General features: G+C 40.2%; 1 protein-coding gene across 12 annotated transcripts in view; it reads left to right on the plus strand.

The window, feature by feature from the left end:
• The window catches only part of Prrc1 (proline rich coiled-coil 1), a 110313-nt gene extending 95191 nt beyond the window's left edge, over positions 1 to 15122 (plus strand). For 5 of the 12 annotated variants that reach the window (XR_004117294.1, XR_004117289.1, XR_004117296.1 and 2 more), the window contains 2 exons: positions 10273 to 14462; positions 14926 to 15122. Coding sequence is in view for 1 of the 12 variants with exons in the window: in XM_031365733.1 (XP_031221593.1) it covers positions 3004 to 3113 (110 nt within the window). In the remaining 11 variants the exon portion in view is untranslated. Of the gene's footprint in view, positions 1 to 3003; positions 3333 to 10272; positions 14463 to 14925 lie in introns of those variants that run through there. The other 7 variants (XR_004117298.1, XR_004117299.1, XR_004117290.1 and 4 more) reach the window with 6 other exon arrangements.
• The last annotated feature ends 4835 nt before the right edge of the window (positions 15123 to 19957 follow it).

Below are 19957 nucleotides of genomic sequence, written 5' to 3' on the forward strand. Positions count from 1 at the left end.
TGTTCACAAGAGAATACATATCCAAAGGCAGTTTCAAGGTCTGTCTATGGCCTGCCTCCTCCCAAAGAAAACAGAAAGGTTTTTTTGTAAGTCAACAAAACTGCTATATTTATTGTGAAGGGACAATGGCATAAACAAATTGAATAAACAAAGAGAGTTTAAAGTCTCTCTCTCTCTCTCTCTCTCTCTCTCTCTCTCTCTCTCTCTCTCTCTCTCTCTCTTGTTCAAAGTCTCTTGTGCCCATAGACAAGAGTAAAGAAGAAAACATGAATCGGACAGTGTGGGAATATGTCTGTTTTGCTTTGTAAACAGTTGTTCATACTCTCTTCTTTCTAAAGGTAGAGATTGGATTGCTCCCTGAAAATGTATTTATTAGTTTCTAATTTTTTATTTATTTTTTTAAGATTTATTTATTTATTTTTTGTGTATGAGTGAGTTCACTGTAGCTGTACAGATGGCTGTGAGCCATCAGGTAACTGCTGGGAATTGAACTTAGGACGGTGGGCCCACTAGCTCCGCCCCACTCGCTCCAGCGTAATTCACTGTAACTGTCTTCAGATGCACCAGAAGAGGGCGTCAGATATCATTAAGGGTGGTTGCGAGCCACCATGTGGTTGCTGGGATCCGACCTCAGGACCTTCGGAAGAGCAGTCATTGCTCTTACCCACTGAGCCCTCTCGCCAGCCTAGTTTCTACTTTTTTAAAAGGTCACAATAATTATCCATCATGGATGTTGGGACTAGGAGAGGCTCAGCAGGAAATCTTTCCCCCTGAGCGGGAATGGAAGCAGAGGCTTTGTAAGACAAGTGGGTTGCTGAGTTGTCTTTACTGGGCAAAAGCAAGGTGCTCTTGATGTTGGATGAGCCAGAGCCTCAGTTTTGCCATAAGGAAACCTCTACCTCATGTGGAGAGCTATGTTGAAGGGAACTGAACCTTTGTTTTATACAATAATAACCCAGGGCTTTGTAGTGAATCTGCGATTCTCATCCTAGTCATTGGAGTTTTATGCAGCGGAACCTATCTGTACAAAGGAATGCCAATGCATGTATATATGTATATGAGTATTCGTAAGTATAAGTTTCACAGCTATAAACAAAATACACAGCTACGAGGTTGTTTTTGGAGTGATTCTGGTGTAAACCAATGCTGCTTAGCTTAACTATGGCCAATTATTTGGAGTATAAGTGTTTAAATGGAAACATCATTGGAGATCGCCTTCCAGAATGTCATGGACTGCATAGTCTGTCTCCACACATGAGAAAGCATTGGTAGGCCCCTTCTCAGTAGGTGGATGTGGCTCAATCCCACCCTCATGGTTATCCTCTCTTCTTCCCTAAGTATATCATCCGTCCCTCAAAGTTAATCTTGTGTCTCTTTCTCCAGAGCCCCAGCTCAGGTAAACTTCTCAGGTTACATTAACCTTGTCTGTTGAGACATGGACCTGGGATTTGCTCACTAAGCCAGACTAACTGGACAGCGCCACACTACCATGTCCAGCGACTGATGTAGGTGCTGGTTTGAACTCAGGACCTCAGGTTTGCACATCAAGCACTTACTGACTACACACTCTTCACAGAACACAAAGTTTACCGTTTTAGTCTTCTAACATCATCCCTTCTCAGTTTTATACTGAGCTTTGACAGATAAAAGGATGATGGCCAAAATGAAATCATTTCTTTTACATCTGTTTAGAAAAGCTGCTACTGGAGTTTAAAGTGGTGTTATTGTTGTTTTATTGGAGGCAATTTATTTTATTTTTATTTTCACATAAGAAAGATCAGAGATAGTTCATTTTACCAGAATTAATTGCTTTTACAGATAACATGCATTTCCCCTATGACAAAGTAATTCCTCTGTGCGTGTGTGTGTGTTTTGTATGTCCCAAATTCCAATATTAGGTTTAAAAGATGAGTTTCTTAGCTGATGTTACTTGTGGCTATCCTTAAGAAAAATATTTGTCATATGTGACTCTATATTGTCTTGTTGATTTGTCTAGAAAAAAATATCCATACTCTGTGTGCTTACTCAGAAATAAACAACACAGGCAAGGCCATTATGGCTATCCGCCAAGAATGTATTCAAGCACATGAATTTATACACACACACAACTTTGGTTTAAAAGACATAAGAGATATTAATGCAGACTGCTTTATATTAAAAAGATGTTCAGTTTTCCTTTTTAGAAATAAATTATTCCCCCAAAATTCCCACACTAAGGGCAGCTCGGTAATTTTAGTATCATTTTGTATTCCTGGGGTTTCTTTTAAATTATACGCTGTAAATGATATCAGAAATCACAGAGCTGGCTATATAATTAATAGTCACAATCCCAGGGTGTGCAAAATAAATGCTATTTTATTTAGTTTTCTCTGAAGTCAGAATACAACAGTTTCTGATTTGCATTATAATAGCAGAAAGAATCTCGTCACTGCTCATAGTCTTTGGGACTTATAGATGCCCCCGGCCCCCTCTCTTTCGGAGTAACAGTACAGGCTGGGTTGTCCTGGGTTTCCCACGACATTGTTTTCTTCCGTCTTCTCCAAGATGAACAGTGCCCAGTGGTAGGACTGAAAGCAGTGGGGGTTTTCAATGTAGGTGTGGGAAGGCCCTTGAGCATTACTTTAAATTGAAGGAGTGTCAGTCTGTGATTAGAGCACCCGTGTTTACTGTCTGACTGGTCTCAGCAGGACCACTCGGCATGGCTGACAGCAACCGCATCAATCCGCAAAGGCGACTGATGAAATGATGTCCCTTAGAATACAAATTCAGAATATTAAAAAAAAAACTTTCCTAAGCATTAAAGGAGATTGAGAACATTTGAAGATCTCAGCTGCTGTTTGAGTACTCTTCCATTGATATTAATATGCATTAGTGCACACGATATTTCTGATATTTAAAAATCACGGTGTTAAATATGTTCAGAAGTTTATAGGATGATCTCTACTTGTGCACATATATAATGTACACACAAGCAAATAAGGCTATTTTGTTTTGACATTTCAGTGATCATCAAACCTGGCCAGAGGGACTCATCTTGCAACACATCAGTCGGGGAGAAAGTTTTGCGAGACTCCTGGGAATGGGATTTTCAAATCCGCAGAGCAGGGCTATGAAGCCCACGAATGAAGTGTTATAGCATTCTCGGCTGAATTCCTGCCCCCGCTCAGGCTGAGGTGTTTTAGATGGAGGCCGTACTGTGAGGTGTAACTTCTGGACCCCTCCGGTGTCCTTCACATCAACACTCCCATCCTTGGTGTCTCCTGAGGCACATTTCACACCCACTGTGTCTTAATTTTGCACAAACATGAACACCCTTTCTGTGGTTTTCTCTATGTTCATGTGTGCACCAGTGTATTCAGAGGGACAAAAGAGCAACAGAACCTAGAGTGACCCAACCATGGTGCAGGGGTGAGAGCCAGCTGCAGTGGAAAATTCCCTGCATAGCAGTTACCTTTTCTTCTAACCTATACCCAGCATGCCTTGTGTGGAGAGGTGACACACTCTCCCCTGGGCTTTGCGACATCCTTCTTAGATCTTATACAATCAGAAGAAAGAGGCTACTGCCGACACTACCTGTCTTTGTGGGCGTTTGAATTATCAAATCCATTTGAATTACCAAATCCAGAGTGGTTGCCAGCATCCAAGAGCTTATGTGCTGACAGAAGGTTCTTCCCCTATACAGTCTAACAGCCTTCTGCCGAGAACAGACCCGACTTCCTGCTGTGTGAGATTCACAGGCACTCTGTGTGAACAGGACTTTTGCTATTCCCACTTAAAAAGACTAAAGGGTCATTTGCTCTCATTAAAGCAATATAGATATAGGCATTTCATCAACTTCAACAGTCTTGTTAGCACAAGCTGCTTCCCCTGGATCTACAGGAATCTGGGTTGCTGTTCCCTAAGAAAAACGTGGCCACATCTGATATTTATTCTATGTTACCCTGGTGTCATGGTCCTTGAAGGCATCTGTGTGCCTGTCGATTCCAGCCCCTGGGATCCCTTACAGAGGCACAGCCTTCTCTCTGAGGAAGAGTCTCAGAGCATGGTGGGCCAGGTTAAAGTCTGAACTTTCTTTTCCTCTGATAACTATGACCTTGGTTTTCCATGTGCAAGTGGACCCACTAACAAGAAACCACCCTTCTGAGTGGACATAAGGACACCAAGAATGGCTCCCAAGGCAAAATCTGCTTCCTGGCAGATGTCAAGATGGTACTGCCTCCCAGAAAGCCTGGGTTTTCTTCTTTGCTTTGCCAATTGTTTTGTTTTGTTACAGAGGGAGGGAGGGACAGCAGACTCTTCCAGCTTTAGTACCTTGAGCTATAAAACGATTACTAAAAACAATTACTTCCTAAATGAATCTGAAAAGGAGGGGAGCGTGTAGTAAATGGTGAATTCTGGCAGAAATAGCTTTGCTAATCAGTGAGTGTAATTAAAACTTGAGGAACTGTCTGTCTCCGTTATAAAGTGTGGATATATTGAAATAAGCATACAGTTATGATTGCATTTTTCTCTGAAGACATTTTAATGTCTTTTCTTAAAGATAGATACTAATAACTATATGTTTATGTCAAAGGAGAAGAAAAATCAATTCTCTACTAGGATCTAGCACTTTTTGTATTAAGATTCATTTAATGCCTGTTTTTTTTCTGCTGCTAATCATTTGTGTATTTAATGAGTTAATTAAAATATTCTGTATTCTTTAGTAGCGGTGACCCAAGCAAGGTTAACACTCTGAAATACCTATTGCTATAATGAAGGCAAATGGTCTCATTAACCTGAACACCATTCACTCTTAGCCACAGAGAGACACACCATACATTGATTTATGAATTACTGATTGCTTTTCCCTCACAGGGTCCTTTTCCATGACTTTTTAGGCTAGAGAACATTTTAAACACATTTTTGCCTATGTTAAGATCATGGGCAGAAACCTATTGGTGAAATATCAGCTCCTGGAATTGCAAACATTTCTGTTCTCACCGGATCTAGTGGCATAATTAAGGCTGAGCTGTTGGGGTAAGAAAATTATCTTAAATTGTTTTGATATTAGCAGTATAAGTAGGCTGCAGTTCACAAGTTGACTGATCATGTTGCTAATTAAATATGCAACCAATGAGATAAACTTTGATCATGATATTATTTGAGTAAATTCCAGGTGGATTGCCTCCAACAACTGGATCAGGGGGCTGTCCCTAAAGCTGTTGCCTGTCTGTAGAATCTGGTTCCCTAACTAGGCTTCCTTTCCTGGCCTCAGAGGGAGAAGATGAGCCTAGCCCTGAAGAGACTTGATATGCCAGGGTTGGGGGGATACCCAACCTCTCAGATGAGAAAGAGAACTGAAGAGGGGAAGGGACTGTGTCTTAGTCAGGGTTTCTCTTCCTGCACAAACATCATGACCAAGAAGCAATTTGGGGAGGAAAGGGTTTATTTAGCTTACTTCCACATTGCTGTTCATCACCAAAGGAAGTCAGGACTGGAACTCAAGCAGCTCAGGAAGCAAGAGCTGATGCAGAGGCCATGGAGGGATGTTCCTTACTGGCTTGCTTCCCCTGGCTTGCTCAGCCTGCTCTAGAACCCAAGACTTCCAGCCCAGGGATGGCACCACCCACAAAGGGCCCTCCCTACTTGATCACTAATTGAGAAAATGCCCCACAGCTGGATCTCATGGAGGCACTTCCCCAACTGAAACTCCCTTCTCTGTGATAACTCCAGCCTGTGTCAAGTTGGCATACAAAACCAGCCAGTACAGACTGTGTGAGGAGGACGGGGGCAACAATTGGGATGAAAGGTGTATAAATAAATAAATAAATAAATAAATAAATAAATAAATAAATGGAAAAAATTCCATGTGGATTATAATTTCTGATTATCTATCAGTGTGATTTAAGTACCTTTCTAATCATAATCTTCAACATTTTGTCACCTACTCTCTTTGCCATTCATAATCAGTATGTATAATTCACATGTATTATATATGTACATATAGTCTGTATATGTACATGAATATATACATAAACATACATACATGCATACATACATATATACATACATACACACTGGTATATACTGTCAAGTTTCTGTATTAAGTAGCTCTCTTGGCTATGCTATTTTGGGCCAGCTTTGGTGGGAGGAGATTCTTTGAGCCTTTGCAAGGCTGTCAGGTCAAAAAATCTGTAGCCAGAACTTCCAGCCCTGATAGGAATTAATTTCTGACATTCTGACTTGCTTCTCCACTCTCTTGGTTAAAGTACAGTATTTTAGAAAGAGTGATTGTTGGCATTAATGCTCACTTAATGTCAATGAACTCAATCACACCTCTTTCTGAATTGAGTTTGGGGGAAGCAGGATTTAAGTTGCTACTCTTTGTTGCAGAGAAATACAGAAGATTCTCTTGGAAGGGTCATCTTTGAGGACAATGCTTAAGGACATCCCAGGGACACAAAATAAATTAAATGCAAGTCCTGCCTTACACTACACTTCAATCTAAGATATAAAAACTCTATCCAGATAAACACATTTAACACTTCCATGGAATGAATGGTTCGCATTTATCAACAGCTGTGAGCTACTATGCCTACTTCAGCAGATACCTGCCTGGTGTTTGGAGTACACTAAAGATCAGGAGAAAGAGAAAGCTCCTTTAGAATAAATAGCCCCACCCATCCACCTGTTTTTCAGAAACAGCAGGCAAACCTATACAAAGAAGGTATCCTCTAAAAGGGGTGTTTCTTGGGAAAGAGGAAATAGAGCTGCTTGGTTTAGGGATGGGAAATAAGAGCTAGCTTGATGAGAGGTCAAAGGTGAGCTATGATGAATAACAAGGAGGGACACATGAGATTGCTCTTGAATGACATCACTATACGGAATTTTTTTTTCCCTTTTAATGTGTTGATTAAAGGAGTGTCCCAGGACCAGGCTTTCTGATTGTCTCTTTATGACTCATCTTCATATCTTGGCTTTCCTTAGCATGCCCCTCCCCCAACCCTTTTGGTAATCCCCAGAGCAGAAGTGACACAGTTTCTACAAACATACCAACATTGCCACAGTTCTTCCCTTGGTTATTGATGTTGTAAACTGCCATAATTATCAGTGGGGTACCTGAAAATTGGAGTTGGACTGCCTATTCCAAGATGTAGATCAGCCACACAGATGCGATATGGTGGGGAAGGACCACAGGTACTAGGATCTAGGATTTTATAGAGAGTGCTGGACAATGTCAGGTTATCCCAACATGGTGACTCTAGGATCCCATTCCCCACCAGAATGAAAAATGGCTTTACAGGTTACATTACATCTTTTTTTTTTTTTTTTTTTTGGCATTGCTCAAAATTTGAAGGCCTGGAGGATTGCAAATGGACACTCACTTTTCTTAACACCTTCTTCCTGCTATGTATTGAGAGTGAGATGACCAGGTTTATGTTCTGCATTAGCTTTTCCAGGGATTTCACTCTTTGAAAAGAAAGCGGCTATGGGGAGCATGGATGATGTAACATGTTGAAAGTTTTCAGACCTGCTGCTGAGACTCTTTCTCCTCTGGGCACCAGAAAAACTCAGCAGTAGTTATTAGCACATAACCGCCTGTGGTTAGAGTTGTGTAACTGGCCTTCCGCAGTATGATGTAGTGTGAAGGAAATCTCTTCATTCCAAGGTGTTTCCTAGGTTACAAAAAAGATGCAGCTTTCTGTGGATGACTCTGAAAATGCTCCTCATCATTAAGGCTTGCATCAAAACCACAGAAAACATAAGACCTCTCTCTCTCTCTCCTCTCTCTCTCTCTCTCTCTCTCTCTCTCTCTCTCCAAACCACCCATATATATATATATATATATATATATATATATATATATATATATATATATATATATATGGATTCATCTCTCTGTTTGCCATGCAGAATAGCAGAAGCAAGCAATTGCTTCCATTAACAATTATGGCTCATGTCCCATCTCTTTGGTCCTGATGCTAATCTCAGAAAAGCCCCAGCAGCCTCTTGAAGCACTGCTGAACAATCCATGCTCAACTATGACCCAAATTTTACAAGTGAAAATTAAGGATAATGTTTCCAGATAGTTTACCAAGAAATCATTGTGCAGATAGTAGAGCAACTTCAGAAAACATTTTAGTTTCTTCTTTATTCTTCCTTCCTTTCATGCACTCATCCATAATCCTGCAGCTCCATGAACCCGAGCACTCATATAATTTACTGATACTAAAAGGGTTCAATCAGTACTAATTTTTTTTTTATGAGGTGAGTATGCTTCTCCACAATTATCTTGTAGATGAGCGACCCACAAGACATGTTCAGTCTACGTCTCTTCACATGGCCCCTAAAAAGGAGAAATTATTTAATAATATATAAAAATACATGTTTCATATGAAATCTAAGCCAGCTGTGGTGGCACAACGGTGAAATATCTTGAGTTGGGAGTTAAAGGCTGGAGAATTATAAGTTCAAGGCCAGCCTGGGTTATATTGTCCCCCAAATAATATTTAATATAATTTCATATATATGAAATTATATATTAGGTGCTCATAAATAAAGTTTCATTGGAACACAGGCACAAGCTTGTTCATTCTCTTATGTTTTATTTATGATTGTTTCATGCTATCACAAAGCTGAGTAGAATACCAAGGTCACTTAGCCACAAAGCCTTTTATAGGACACAGTTATTGATCTCTGAATTAGAATCATACATACATTTCTATGTGTAGATGTGAAGAAAGAATCATCCTGATTTACTGCCCAGGGCCACTGCATTTTATACAATCTATTATTAGTACTTAATAACGTGACAATATCTCATATTGGTAGAGTCCTTTTCCACTGCTGATATTTAACCATCCCAGACAGGACAAGCTAAGATTATTCTACAATTACAGTGACTCAGAGGGAAATTGCTCTTCCCAGAGTGAATGAGGCTTAAGAAGGAAACAGAACCTACTGAAGAGGAAAAAAAAAAAAAACTGAGCTACGTCTAAGGCCTTCTTCCAAGTTTCAACAAATATAAACAATTAGCCAATAAAATAGGGTTACTGGTCCTCTAGGGATGGGGGGGCTTGGAAAGTTTGTGATCCCAAGCCTAGGGCCCCCACCTATGAAAGAACAATGGGCAGGGAGAAAATGCTTCCTCCGTGTGGCAAGCTTCCAAGTGCTCAGAGTTCCAAGCATCCAATCTGCCAGCTCAGCCATCTACAGACTAAGCCTGAGATGGAGAGACTATCAAGTCTTACTCCCATCGCTGTGTTATTATCCCTGCCAGGGCCCTGATCTCCTAGCAGGAGGACACGATTTTAGATGGGAATGTGCTATGATCTACTTTCTTATATATATATATTTCTCAAATATTAAGGCTCTCAGACTGAGGGGACATGGAGAGAAGAGTCATTTTCCACCATGGCACTTGGTTGGATCTTTATTCTTTCTCCCATATGGTGTGTCTTTTAAGACAAATGCGTGTTAGAGTGCTTCCTGTAACTGAAAATACAGAAACACACACACACATGCATGCACCCATACACACAAAAGTATTGCAGGTGTGGGAAGAGAAATATCACAACTACCTCCATTTTCTGCTTGAACCCATGCAGACTCTCAGAGGCTTACAGACACTAAGGTTCATAGAATGTAAAATAATGACAAAATTGGAATCTCACCATTTAGTAGAAATCCTGAGCTATGTTTTTGTGGCTGCCTTGGTGCTGGTGCTGTAGAATATACAGCTATACAGCTAGATCGATCTGGACTTCCTTTAATGCATTAAACTTGTTGCATTGTATCTCAGCAAGGAATTTCCCCGAGACCCTCAGGGTTACCCACATCACCCACAATGCAAGATCATGTCATCTTGTACCTGATTTCGGTTCTTGATCTAACATCGTCCAGAGATCCCCATGTTTATGTAAAAAATGAGAGATAACTTTTGAAGGTAAGATAGAAACAGATGATTCTCAGAAGATGGTATACAAAACCTCACTAGGTGGGATCCTTCAGCTCAATAGGGGAGACTTGTTCAAATGTGTGGGGTAGTTAGACATTGAAGCACAACTATCAAGTGCTAGCTCAGAGTGGCAGAAAATCTCATTTCAGTTGAATCCTGTGTTGCCTACATCCAAACCTGTATGAAGACTTTCTACATGCCATAGTCAATTGTGGGCTTTGGATTGGGATAAGAGGTTAAATTATAATCAGAGAGCTAGAACATATGTTATGTTAAAGGTAATATTTATTGAACAAAATGATTCCCCTTCCCTAAACTTGAGTGTTTTTCCTTAGAGATCGCAAAGCATTTAATAATGACTTGTCCATCAGCGGAAAATGGAAGCTGCAAGCTCAAAAACGCAAATATGGAGTTTTCTATCTATGTGAAGCAGGAGCTCGGAGCATACACATGTGGTCTCTGGATTCAGATGGAAGACCTCTAAGTCCTCCATTCATTACTTTCTACTGTGTGATTCCAGGTGAGTGGTTTTTGTTTTGCTCTTGTATTTTTTTGAGACAGGGTCTGTCTGTATGGCCCCAGTTGGCATAGAACTCACTATTTAAACCCAGTGTGCCTCAAATTTCAAGAGATCCACATCCCTCTGCCTTGGGAATGCTAGATGAAAGGTGTGTGCCACCAGCCTCAGGAAAAACTTTGTAGCCAAACTTTGTCTCAGCTTTGATAGTTATAAAATTATGAAGGTAGTATCTAATATATTTATGAGAATTATTTAAATTGTATATAAAATGTCATAAGGGTTTTGGTGTCTAAATAGAAATTCAGTGAAAGTCATGATAATACATACGGGCATGCTTCAAAGCAGCCATTTGTTCATGACTCCAATTCTAATTATTCTAGCAGAGGCAGTAGACTTCAGAATTATGTTTTCTCAACGAACAACAATGGATTCTGGGGAAGGATGTGGAGTGTAATTACTGTAACACAATCCACAATAGTCAAGTCATGAGACCAGACTGGGTGTTCATGAGCAGACAGACAGTCACAGAAAGCTTAGCGTATGCATGTAATCGGACATTCTCTCTCAAAGGATGAAATGATGCCATTTGCTGGAAGATCCACATAGCTGGGGGTCACCATAGTACACAGAATAAGTCAGACACATAAAGACATATACCGCATGCTTTCTCTCACTATAGGGCCTAAAGTTCTTTATAGACACATAAGTGTTTATGTATGCACATTTGTATGTTTCTTATATGGATCTATAATATGTACATTCACGTGTGTATACTTGGCAGAGAAATAGGAGGAACATAAAGGAATGGAGGAGACTGGTGCCAGGGGCAAAAGGGTAGAAAACTGAATGGAGGGGTGTGAGAGGGTGGATGTGTTCAAGTTTGATACTATAGTTGGAAGAAGTTGTCTATAAGAACCATAACACTATATAATAATCATATATCAACAAAATGCTAAAATTATATTTTTCTCCAGAAATTTTGTTGGATTTATGCAGAATTCAACACAGCATAACTAACTTTATCACGGAGAGTTATTATTAGTCCCATCAGAATAAAAACTAAACATAAAACAACATATAATTTGACATATGGATCTAATGTTCTAATACGTCCTCTATAGGAATTTAACTACATCCTTGTAATAGCCCTACGGCATCAGTAAGCACCATTATACTCCTCAGCATCATTTCATATAGGCAAGAATACAGACTTAGAGACACTAGAAAGACAAATGCAGTCTCCTACATTGCTTTATGTCTTATATTGATAGTAATTATGGACTCCTGGCCTTCCATTAAATCTCATCCTTTTTACATGTTTATGACCTAGTCACTTTATTATAAAGCAAATGTTCTTGATATGAATTATTTATATTAACTTTTTGCTGATTGTGTATTCCATGGAGGGTCATTCTGGGACAGGGCCAATTTGGTTGAGAACCCGGGCTGCTGTGGATGAGTGATTTCTGAATGTAGTAAGAGCAAGGTCAGTGAACTAGCCATCACAAATGACAGCCGATGACAATAGGCTTACTTTAGAAATTGCATTATCATTGAATATAAACAAAATCCAAATGCTAAATATCCAGGTCTTTAGTCAACTGCTGTCTGGCGAAACCCTAATGGCGAAAATTCACTCAGCAAAGCACGATGCGGAACTTTCCACTGGAAGCCTCCAAGAAAGTCTCATGGTTTATAATTACCCCTGAAAGGACTCCTTATTTAGGTCTCTGTGTATGCTTCAAAACCCATTGAATTTATGTTCATTTTAAAAAACAGGGAGAATAACCAGCCCTTCACTGAGTTTGAATTGAACCAATTACTCAAATCACAGTGGATCTGAATTAGGGATTTATTTTTGTGTGTGTATTTTTGAAAACATGCTTCTAGAGTTTTCTATCATTTATCAGCAAGAATATGCTCAAATATTTCAGGATAGCCGCATAATTTCTCCAGGATAGGCTTACAGGCATTATGGAGCTATTTTGATCTATGGATGGTTTAAAGTATTTCTGGGTAGCTGATGATTTTCAATTTGAAAGATAGGATTGTGTGAGAACATTTCTATTGTGCTTCATCCACAGTCCTTGCCTCTTCCTCTGAGTGGGAAACACACACACTAGAGCTAAGCAGAAGTTCCAGCCAGGAAAACACCCCTGCCCTACTGCTCAGTAGACTGCAGGACCTTTTCACCTCCACTGACCATAGCTGACTCAGCCTTTGAGGGTTAAGTTGGGGAAATAATGACATCGTCAGTCCTATCTCCTTTCCTCTGGGAGAGAAACAGATGAATTCTGTTGTAAAATATTATCTGACTCAGGAAATAATCCTACTAATTTTCCTCCAGAAGAACTCCTGGACCATCCCAGGCTGACAAGATAGAAGTCATAGAAGGTGCGGGCTCCCTCTCATCATCCTGACAAACACGATGAACACTTTCGATAACTCATTCAAGTACGGGTAGAGAAGGGTGATGTTTTCTTGTGGGCATAATCTAGGCATGAATTATAGAATTTTACATTTAGGTGGGACTTCCTTCCTTGTATTAACAGATATGGAAAGAGGGTCTCCAAAGCTGACTTTCTTCAGATGGAGTTGTCTTACCACCAGTGAGAAAATTCAGATCTCTAGGATCCTCCCAGCATTTTGCATCCCATAGATTATATTCCCCAAATCCTAGGATACTTGTACTACTCACAATCCTCTTAGTAAGTTGCATTACTCCGGATGAGTTAAGTACAAAACTGTAGATTTCTTCCAGACTGTGGTTAGCATGCCTTCTAGTTATGACTAGAGACTCCAAAATATGTCTGAAGTAAAGGAACTTATATTTTTCAAGCAAAAAAAAAAATCACTGATTGCCTTGTTTATCAATACCTCCTACAGTCTAGCATCAGAGAGAAGGAGTGTGAAGCCCTCCAGGGTCCACACTAATTAGAGTACAGTTCAGAGAACTGATTTTATAATGGAAATATGAACATGGAAAACATTGATGGAATTCTTGCCTATCAAGTTGCATTGATTTTTGTGGACTTAAAAAATTGGAGAACTTATTCCCCAAGCAACCACTGACCCAGAATTAGGCTCTGTATAGAATGATCTAGATACTACTCATGTATCACTTTTACTCAAGAGAAACTTCAGCTCTCATATTGTGAGGGTTGGGTAGTGACGTTGCAATGTGTCCAGGAGAATTGGCTAAGGTCATGACAGTTAGAGAAAGAGTTTGGAGTCACTGTCCTATCAAACTAACAGGGCAGAAAAACAAACAAACAAAAATGGCAAGAGAAAATAAGCAAAAACAAATGGATAATTCAATCATGACACAAGTTAGTCTCTACTTTTTAGCAGCAGGTCAGAATTTAGGGAAGGGGCAATGATTTTTTTTTCTCTAAGATCTCACATTTTTTTCTCTTTTGTTCTCTAAGATCTCACATTTGAGGAGTCCTTGGTTGCCTAGTTGTGGAGACCCATCTCCCTTGCAGCCACCCACTCATTTTTCAGCTCTCAGGTGCTCTACACGTTCACCACCTACAGGAGCAAGGTGGTCCAGCACACCAGAGGGAAAGTTCTCCACCTCCACATCTGATGTGGTCCCTTGTAGTATTTACAGTCACATTCTCTTCCAGAAGTCCTTATCAATTATTTTTCTTGGCATCCTCACATGTTTATTATCTGCAGGGTTTAATGCAGAGCTGTGAGAAGTGGGCAGAAATATTTTAAATGTGATCATTGTGTTCCTGAGCAAAATAACTTGACCTCTCCAAAACTCGACTATGTGATTATCAAGTTGGAATAATAATAGTATGTGTTCTAGTGTGCCATGTCTCCCTCGAGATATTGGGTGCGATAACTGACTCATTAAGTTGGCTGGAGCCAACCTTTGGGAGTGTATCTGGGAATGGACAACTGCACTTTCTTCCTGTAAGAAAAGTCCTAGAGTTCTGAGAAGATTTCAGAACATCAAGAGATTGATCAGCCGTCGCTTTCTGCTGAGCTACAAAGGTAGGGAGATCTACTCCAAAGGAAGATCTACTATTTTCAGTCCTAGTCTAAGACTGAAAAAAAAAATGCCAAGTAAATCAAAGGATGGGACAACCAAGATGAAGTGCCAAGCAGAGGGAAGGCAGGGAGACTGATGCAGGAGGTTCAGCCAAGAGAGGATGGAGATAACGTAAAGGCTTGAGGGTGGATTGGAGGAGGCTCAAGAATGCTGGCGTGGGCATTATGCTAAAGGAGTACTTTAAGGGGCATTATTAGAGATGACCACTATGTAGGGAGTGAAACTCTTGTCAAATGCAGGGGTAGACTATGTGACTCTTCAGCAGCAATCCATCTCCCTGCTTTCTAGGAAAGAGAGGTAACTTCTCCATTCCATTCAGGTAGGGTCTGAAGTCTTGCTGTGTTGGGTACAGTCTGAACTATTTGGGGGAATCTTCTCATTGCTACCTGTATTCATATCTCTTAGCATCCAGTGGATCCATCTGGCTGTCGGAGTTAGGATGGTGATGATGACCCAGGATCAGGATCTCCAAATGGCGTTTGGAACACAAAGCAAGAAGGAGACTGCGGCTGTTTTCTGCCACTAAGATTTTCTTTTTAAAAATCACAGACTTGTGCAGCTTATCTTGTTTGATACAGATAAAGACTGCTGGTTAGAAGCTAGTAATTAGCGGCTACGCCTCCTTAGATTTATTTTACTATGACAGGCAAAGTATGACAATGATGTTGCAAGAGGGGAAAAAAATGGGAGAAAATCCAATTACAGGGTTCATTTAGGAGAATTCATAACAGAGAGTGGAGGCTGCAGATACCTCTGCCGCCTCTCCTAAAACCATTACCAGTGAAATGAAAAAATAAATTAACAGGAGGCCCAAGTCTTTATTCTTGTTCATTTTTATAGCCAAACTAGGAGTCAGAACAAATGCAGCCCCCACACAACTTCTGCTGAATAAATCATATAAGACTTTAATTTTTGCCGTTTTAAGAACTCAAAGTCTGAAAAGGCCAGAGCTCTCTCTGTGAGCTTTGTTATGATGATAACTATTTGACTGTTGTTTTGTGGAACGATATATCAGAAAGCTGTTTATTGGAGTTGCAAAACTAGCCGTCATTTTTCTTGTTTTTGTTTTGTTTCCTGGGCCAGGTAGGTTTTTGAATGGATAATCCTTGAAGAGAGAATAGCAATTCATTATTTTGAGCTAACAGATGGCTTGGAGTGTACCGTGGTTCTGGGCTGAGGGGAAAAGGGAAATTTTGTTTTTGTTTTGATTGTTCAAGATGCAAGGCATTGTCCTCATGCAGGCAGCTACTTCAGGGACTCACTGCTGTCTTTAATATTTTATATGTATACAGCACTATATTGGCTTATGCTTATTTTCTCTCTTCCCTGCCCCATGCCCCTGTCATAGTTTACCACTGACCATTTTTCTTCTGGTCAGGTGTCACTCATACATACTTACATGCACATATAGTTGAATCCAGACTCTTCCTATGAGTGAAGCTTGGTGGTTTTCCTCATTATCCCCTCTTCTCCTTTAGACCTCTACGTGTGGGTATACACATTTCGATCTAAATTTTGCATATGAGATATGCAACATTTGTCTTTCTGAGCTTGGGCTATTTTGCTTGACAGTGCCTGAGTAAGAAGCTGAGAGGGAGAGGAGGCAGGGAGCATGGTTTGTGTTCTGAATGGAGTTCCAGCTGCAGGGTCACAGTGGAGGACATGCAATTACATACCATAATTACATAGGTCACAGGTTTAGTCAGTGTTTCAAAGTCTGTAATATCCCAAACTTTAAACCCAAGGCTGTTTCCAAGGGAGTTGAAACCTCTACTATGACCATATATCCAAGAATGGGAAAAATTCAGTAATATCATTATTCAAAGGGTTTCCTTGACGACCCTTACATCAGCAATCACGTAGCTGTCTTATTCAAGACATAGGCTCTTGGCCTGGCTGAATTATGTTACCCGCTCGTAGATTTTCCCAAATATTTGTTCCTAAAATCTTTATGATAGAATTTACTATGCTCTAATATAACATATATATGATGTATAATATTTATATACATCCTAACCATGAATACATAATATATACTATTTATACAAATACATAATCTATACTATTGTGGACCTTCTACCCAAATCTATAAAACAGAACTGAAAGCCAAAGGTGCTGTTTTAAGGTATATTATGTAATCGGAATTCATTATTGTTTTTGCTGTAATATCAGGACACTTGAAAATTCAGTATTTTTCAGACAGTCCCCTGATTCAAGCACATCCTTGATAGGCTCCAATACTCAGGCACTTGAAATTTACACCCAGTGCCCATCCATCTTGCTTTTGTTTTCCATGTTTCCTCGGCCTGCTCTCCCACCATTTCCACAAGTTGCAGTGGTAGAAATAGAGATTGGCTTTATACCTTTTTTTTTTTTTTTTTTGATGATCATTTTAAAAAAACAAAAAAGTACTCCAGACGATATTCCCCCCTCTGGGTATTTTCAAATTGATTTGTTCAGTGAAACGACTTTCACTTCCAGATTTTTGTCAGGCATTAAAGGCAAGCTAATCGGTCGACTACTCCTGGGGTCACGATATTTCACTTTCACAATCACTTTAATGTCCTCCGCTCCTCAGAGCACTTGCTGCTCTGTGGCCATACTTCCGTCCCAAAACACAGCCGTCAGACAGGAGGGAAGCACAGGCCCAGGCGGATGGCAGGGAAGTGCCAACAGACAGTTAGGATAAAACTTTAATTGGCACTTTCTATGACATTTTAAAGGCATCAAGTTATTCAAGGCCATTAAGATGGTTGTTATTATTTTAAACAAATGTTGTCTTTTAAAAAAGAGTAAAATTACCCACAACGCTGTTAAGTGTAAGGCATTTCCATTTGGACAGTCCATAGTAGTGGTAGCCTTAATTCCTAAAATATTACAAATATCATCTACAGTAGAACTAGTAATATGTATTTCATGGAGTTGTTCCTTAACGTAGAAGAGCAGCCTCTCTATTAGTACGACACAGTACTTTTCTGTATGTGTTCTTAATTTGATTCATATAGGAAAAGGGAAACAGACTTAACACTGCTGGGCATTCAGTCTGTTTTATTTCTACCAGGTGCATTTCCACCAAATTACAGTGTTGTCTGCTCTCCACCATCATTAGAATCCTTCTGTGCCATGGATGCACCAACTATTCATTCACTGAGCACGCAGAGTGATACTGGTGTGGTGTGCCCAAGAACCACCCTCAAAAAGCCCATCAAACCATGGAGGTTTGCTTCTACTAATTGCTCAAATATGGACCCTACATTTATAAAGATGGAGTGAATTTTCTTAAACTAACCCTAACTTGTACTTTGAATGTTCTCAGAGCTATAGAGATAGGTGAGTGGCTGCATAAACTCACACTTCACTTTGAGGAAATTAAATAGGTATTAGAAACTGAAGTAGAGGGCTGGTGAGATGGCTCAGCAGGTAAGAGCACTGACTGCTCTTCCAAAGGTCCTGAGTTCGGATCCCAGCAACCACATGGTGGCTCACAACCACCGGTAATGAGATTGGACGCCCTCTTCTGGTGCGTCTGAAGACAGATGCAGTGAATTACGCCGGAGTGAGCGGGGCTGGAGCAAGCCGGGCGGCAGAGGTCCTGAGCAACCACAACAACAGCCACACACATGATGGCTCACGGCCATCTGTACAGCTACAGTGTACTCATACACATAAAATAAATAAAATAAATCTTTAAAAAAAAAAAAGAAAGTGAAGTAGACTAGGTTCTTAAAAAATAAAATTATTTATACCACACAGTATACTTATTTAACTTGCTATTTCTAGCCAAGGAAATGGAGAAGTGAAAAAATCACATTCATAAACTGGCATATTTCTTTTGTGTAGGTTAAAAGAAGCAGGGTGATAAACATGTGTCCCAGGCTGTTTGCCATTTCATATTCATGCCTCATTTACTGGGAGTTACACAAGACACACCTGGCTTGAGTACCGGTAAGGGGAAAAATGAAGCTACGAATAGAGGAATCGCTGAAGGAGAAAACCCCAGGGGCCCAGACATCTGATTCTGCCAGTCACTGTAGCCCATGTACTCTTCAAGGAGTGATTAGCCATGCTCAAAGCTGCCATGAGCAAAGAAAATGGACACTAATGGAGTTCCTTTGCTTGAGGCAAGGAAGAGTCTCGTGATCCTGTGAAATCAAGATCATCAGAGAAGTGAGGACTGAATGCAAGTGTCCAAGGCATAGAAGGGAGAGGTAAGAAAATGGAATCAATGGGAGGGGCTTGTCCTTCTATTAATGAGCTTCCGGGACTGTAGCTAGACATGGCTTCCTTGGGCTGTGACCAGCTAGCCTCCCATGGTTGTCTAGTGTACAGCTTGAATAAGGTTCAACAAAAACCTAGACTCCATATTGTCCCAGCATCCTGAGAGCAATGATTACACACATGCACCGCACTTGGCTGTGCAAACATTTTTTAAATACAGAGTTTAATAATAAGAACAAGGATTGCATTTTGAAAATTTTGAAGAAAAATCGACAATTTACTCAATTTTGTTTTACAAAATTAACCATAGCCGAGAAGGGGTGTAATAATAACTAATGGTGTTATGTGGATGTAGGTCTGATGGCTTATGAAGTCCCTTTTCCCACATCAAATGCTTAGATCTTTATGGAAAAGTACTCCATAGGATGGAGAGAAGAGGATGGCAGATCGAAGACCCTTCAAGATGATACTTAACATCAGGATGCGGGGAATTCCCTTAATGTCGATCTTTAACTACCAGGAGCCCGTGATGTTTGTGGCTATTGAGAGACTGAATTTGATCTCAGACAGTAGCCTTGAAATTCTGATGGTTAACCAATAGTTACCAGATATAACAATGTCTCAGGAAGTTACAATTATACCTGGCTGTGCAGCATCCTGAGGTCCTTATTTAAAAAACAGCCTAAGGAACATAAAGTTTGGAAAGAATTCAGAGATGATCTTAGAGATCATTAAAGAGGAAAGGCATAGAGCCTATTGTGAACAATTTAAGTGGAATTGTATGGATTCTTATAGTTTCAGAATTCGAGATGATTCATACAGTGTAGCTGCATGGAGAAAGGAAGAGCTCCTTGCAATCATTCAAATTATACACACCTTTCCAAACAAAGAGTTAAGTAGAAGCTCAAAGCTTGAGCAGGTGTTCTTTGGCTAATGCCTGACTTTTTGTAACAAGAACAGAGAGGGGAAAGAAATGTATCAGGGCACTTAGAGTAAGCAAGCAGTGAGGGAGCTGGTTTACACTGAGGTTGTCCCAGGGGATTGGAGAATTGACTTCCCTGGAGAGTTTTGCAAACACAGGCCAGGCACTTACTCATCTCTCTAGCTAACACAGGGATGGTTTTCACTTGTGGAGTTGCTAAAGGAAAGCCCCGGCTCCTTTTCTATTCCAGCCCTCTGAGTCTGTAGGCTGTAACGGTATCTGAAGACAAGGCCTCCT

The sequence above is a fragment of the Mastomys coucha genome, unplaced genomic scaffold (assembly GCF_008632895.1).
Source record: "Mastomys coucha isolate ucsf_1 unplaced genomic scaffold, UCSF_Mcou_1 pScaffold13, whole genome shotgun sequence".
In the NCBI taxonomy this organism is placed as follows: Eukaryota; Metazoa; Chordata; class Mammalia; order Rodentia; family Muridae; genus Mastomys; species Mastomys coucha.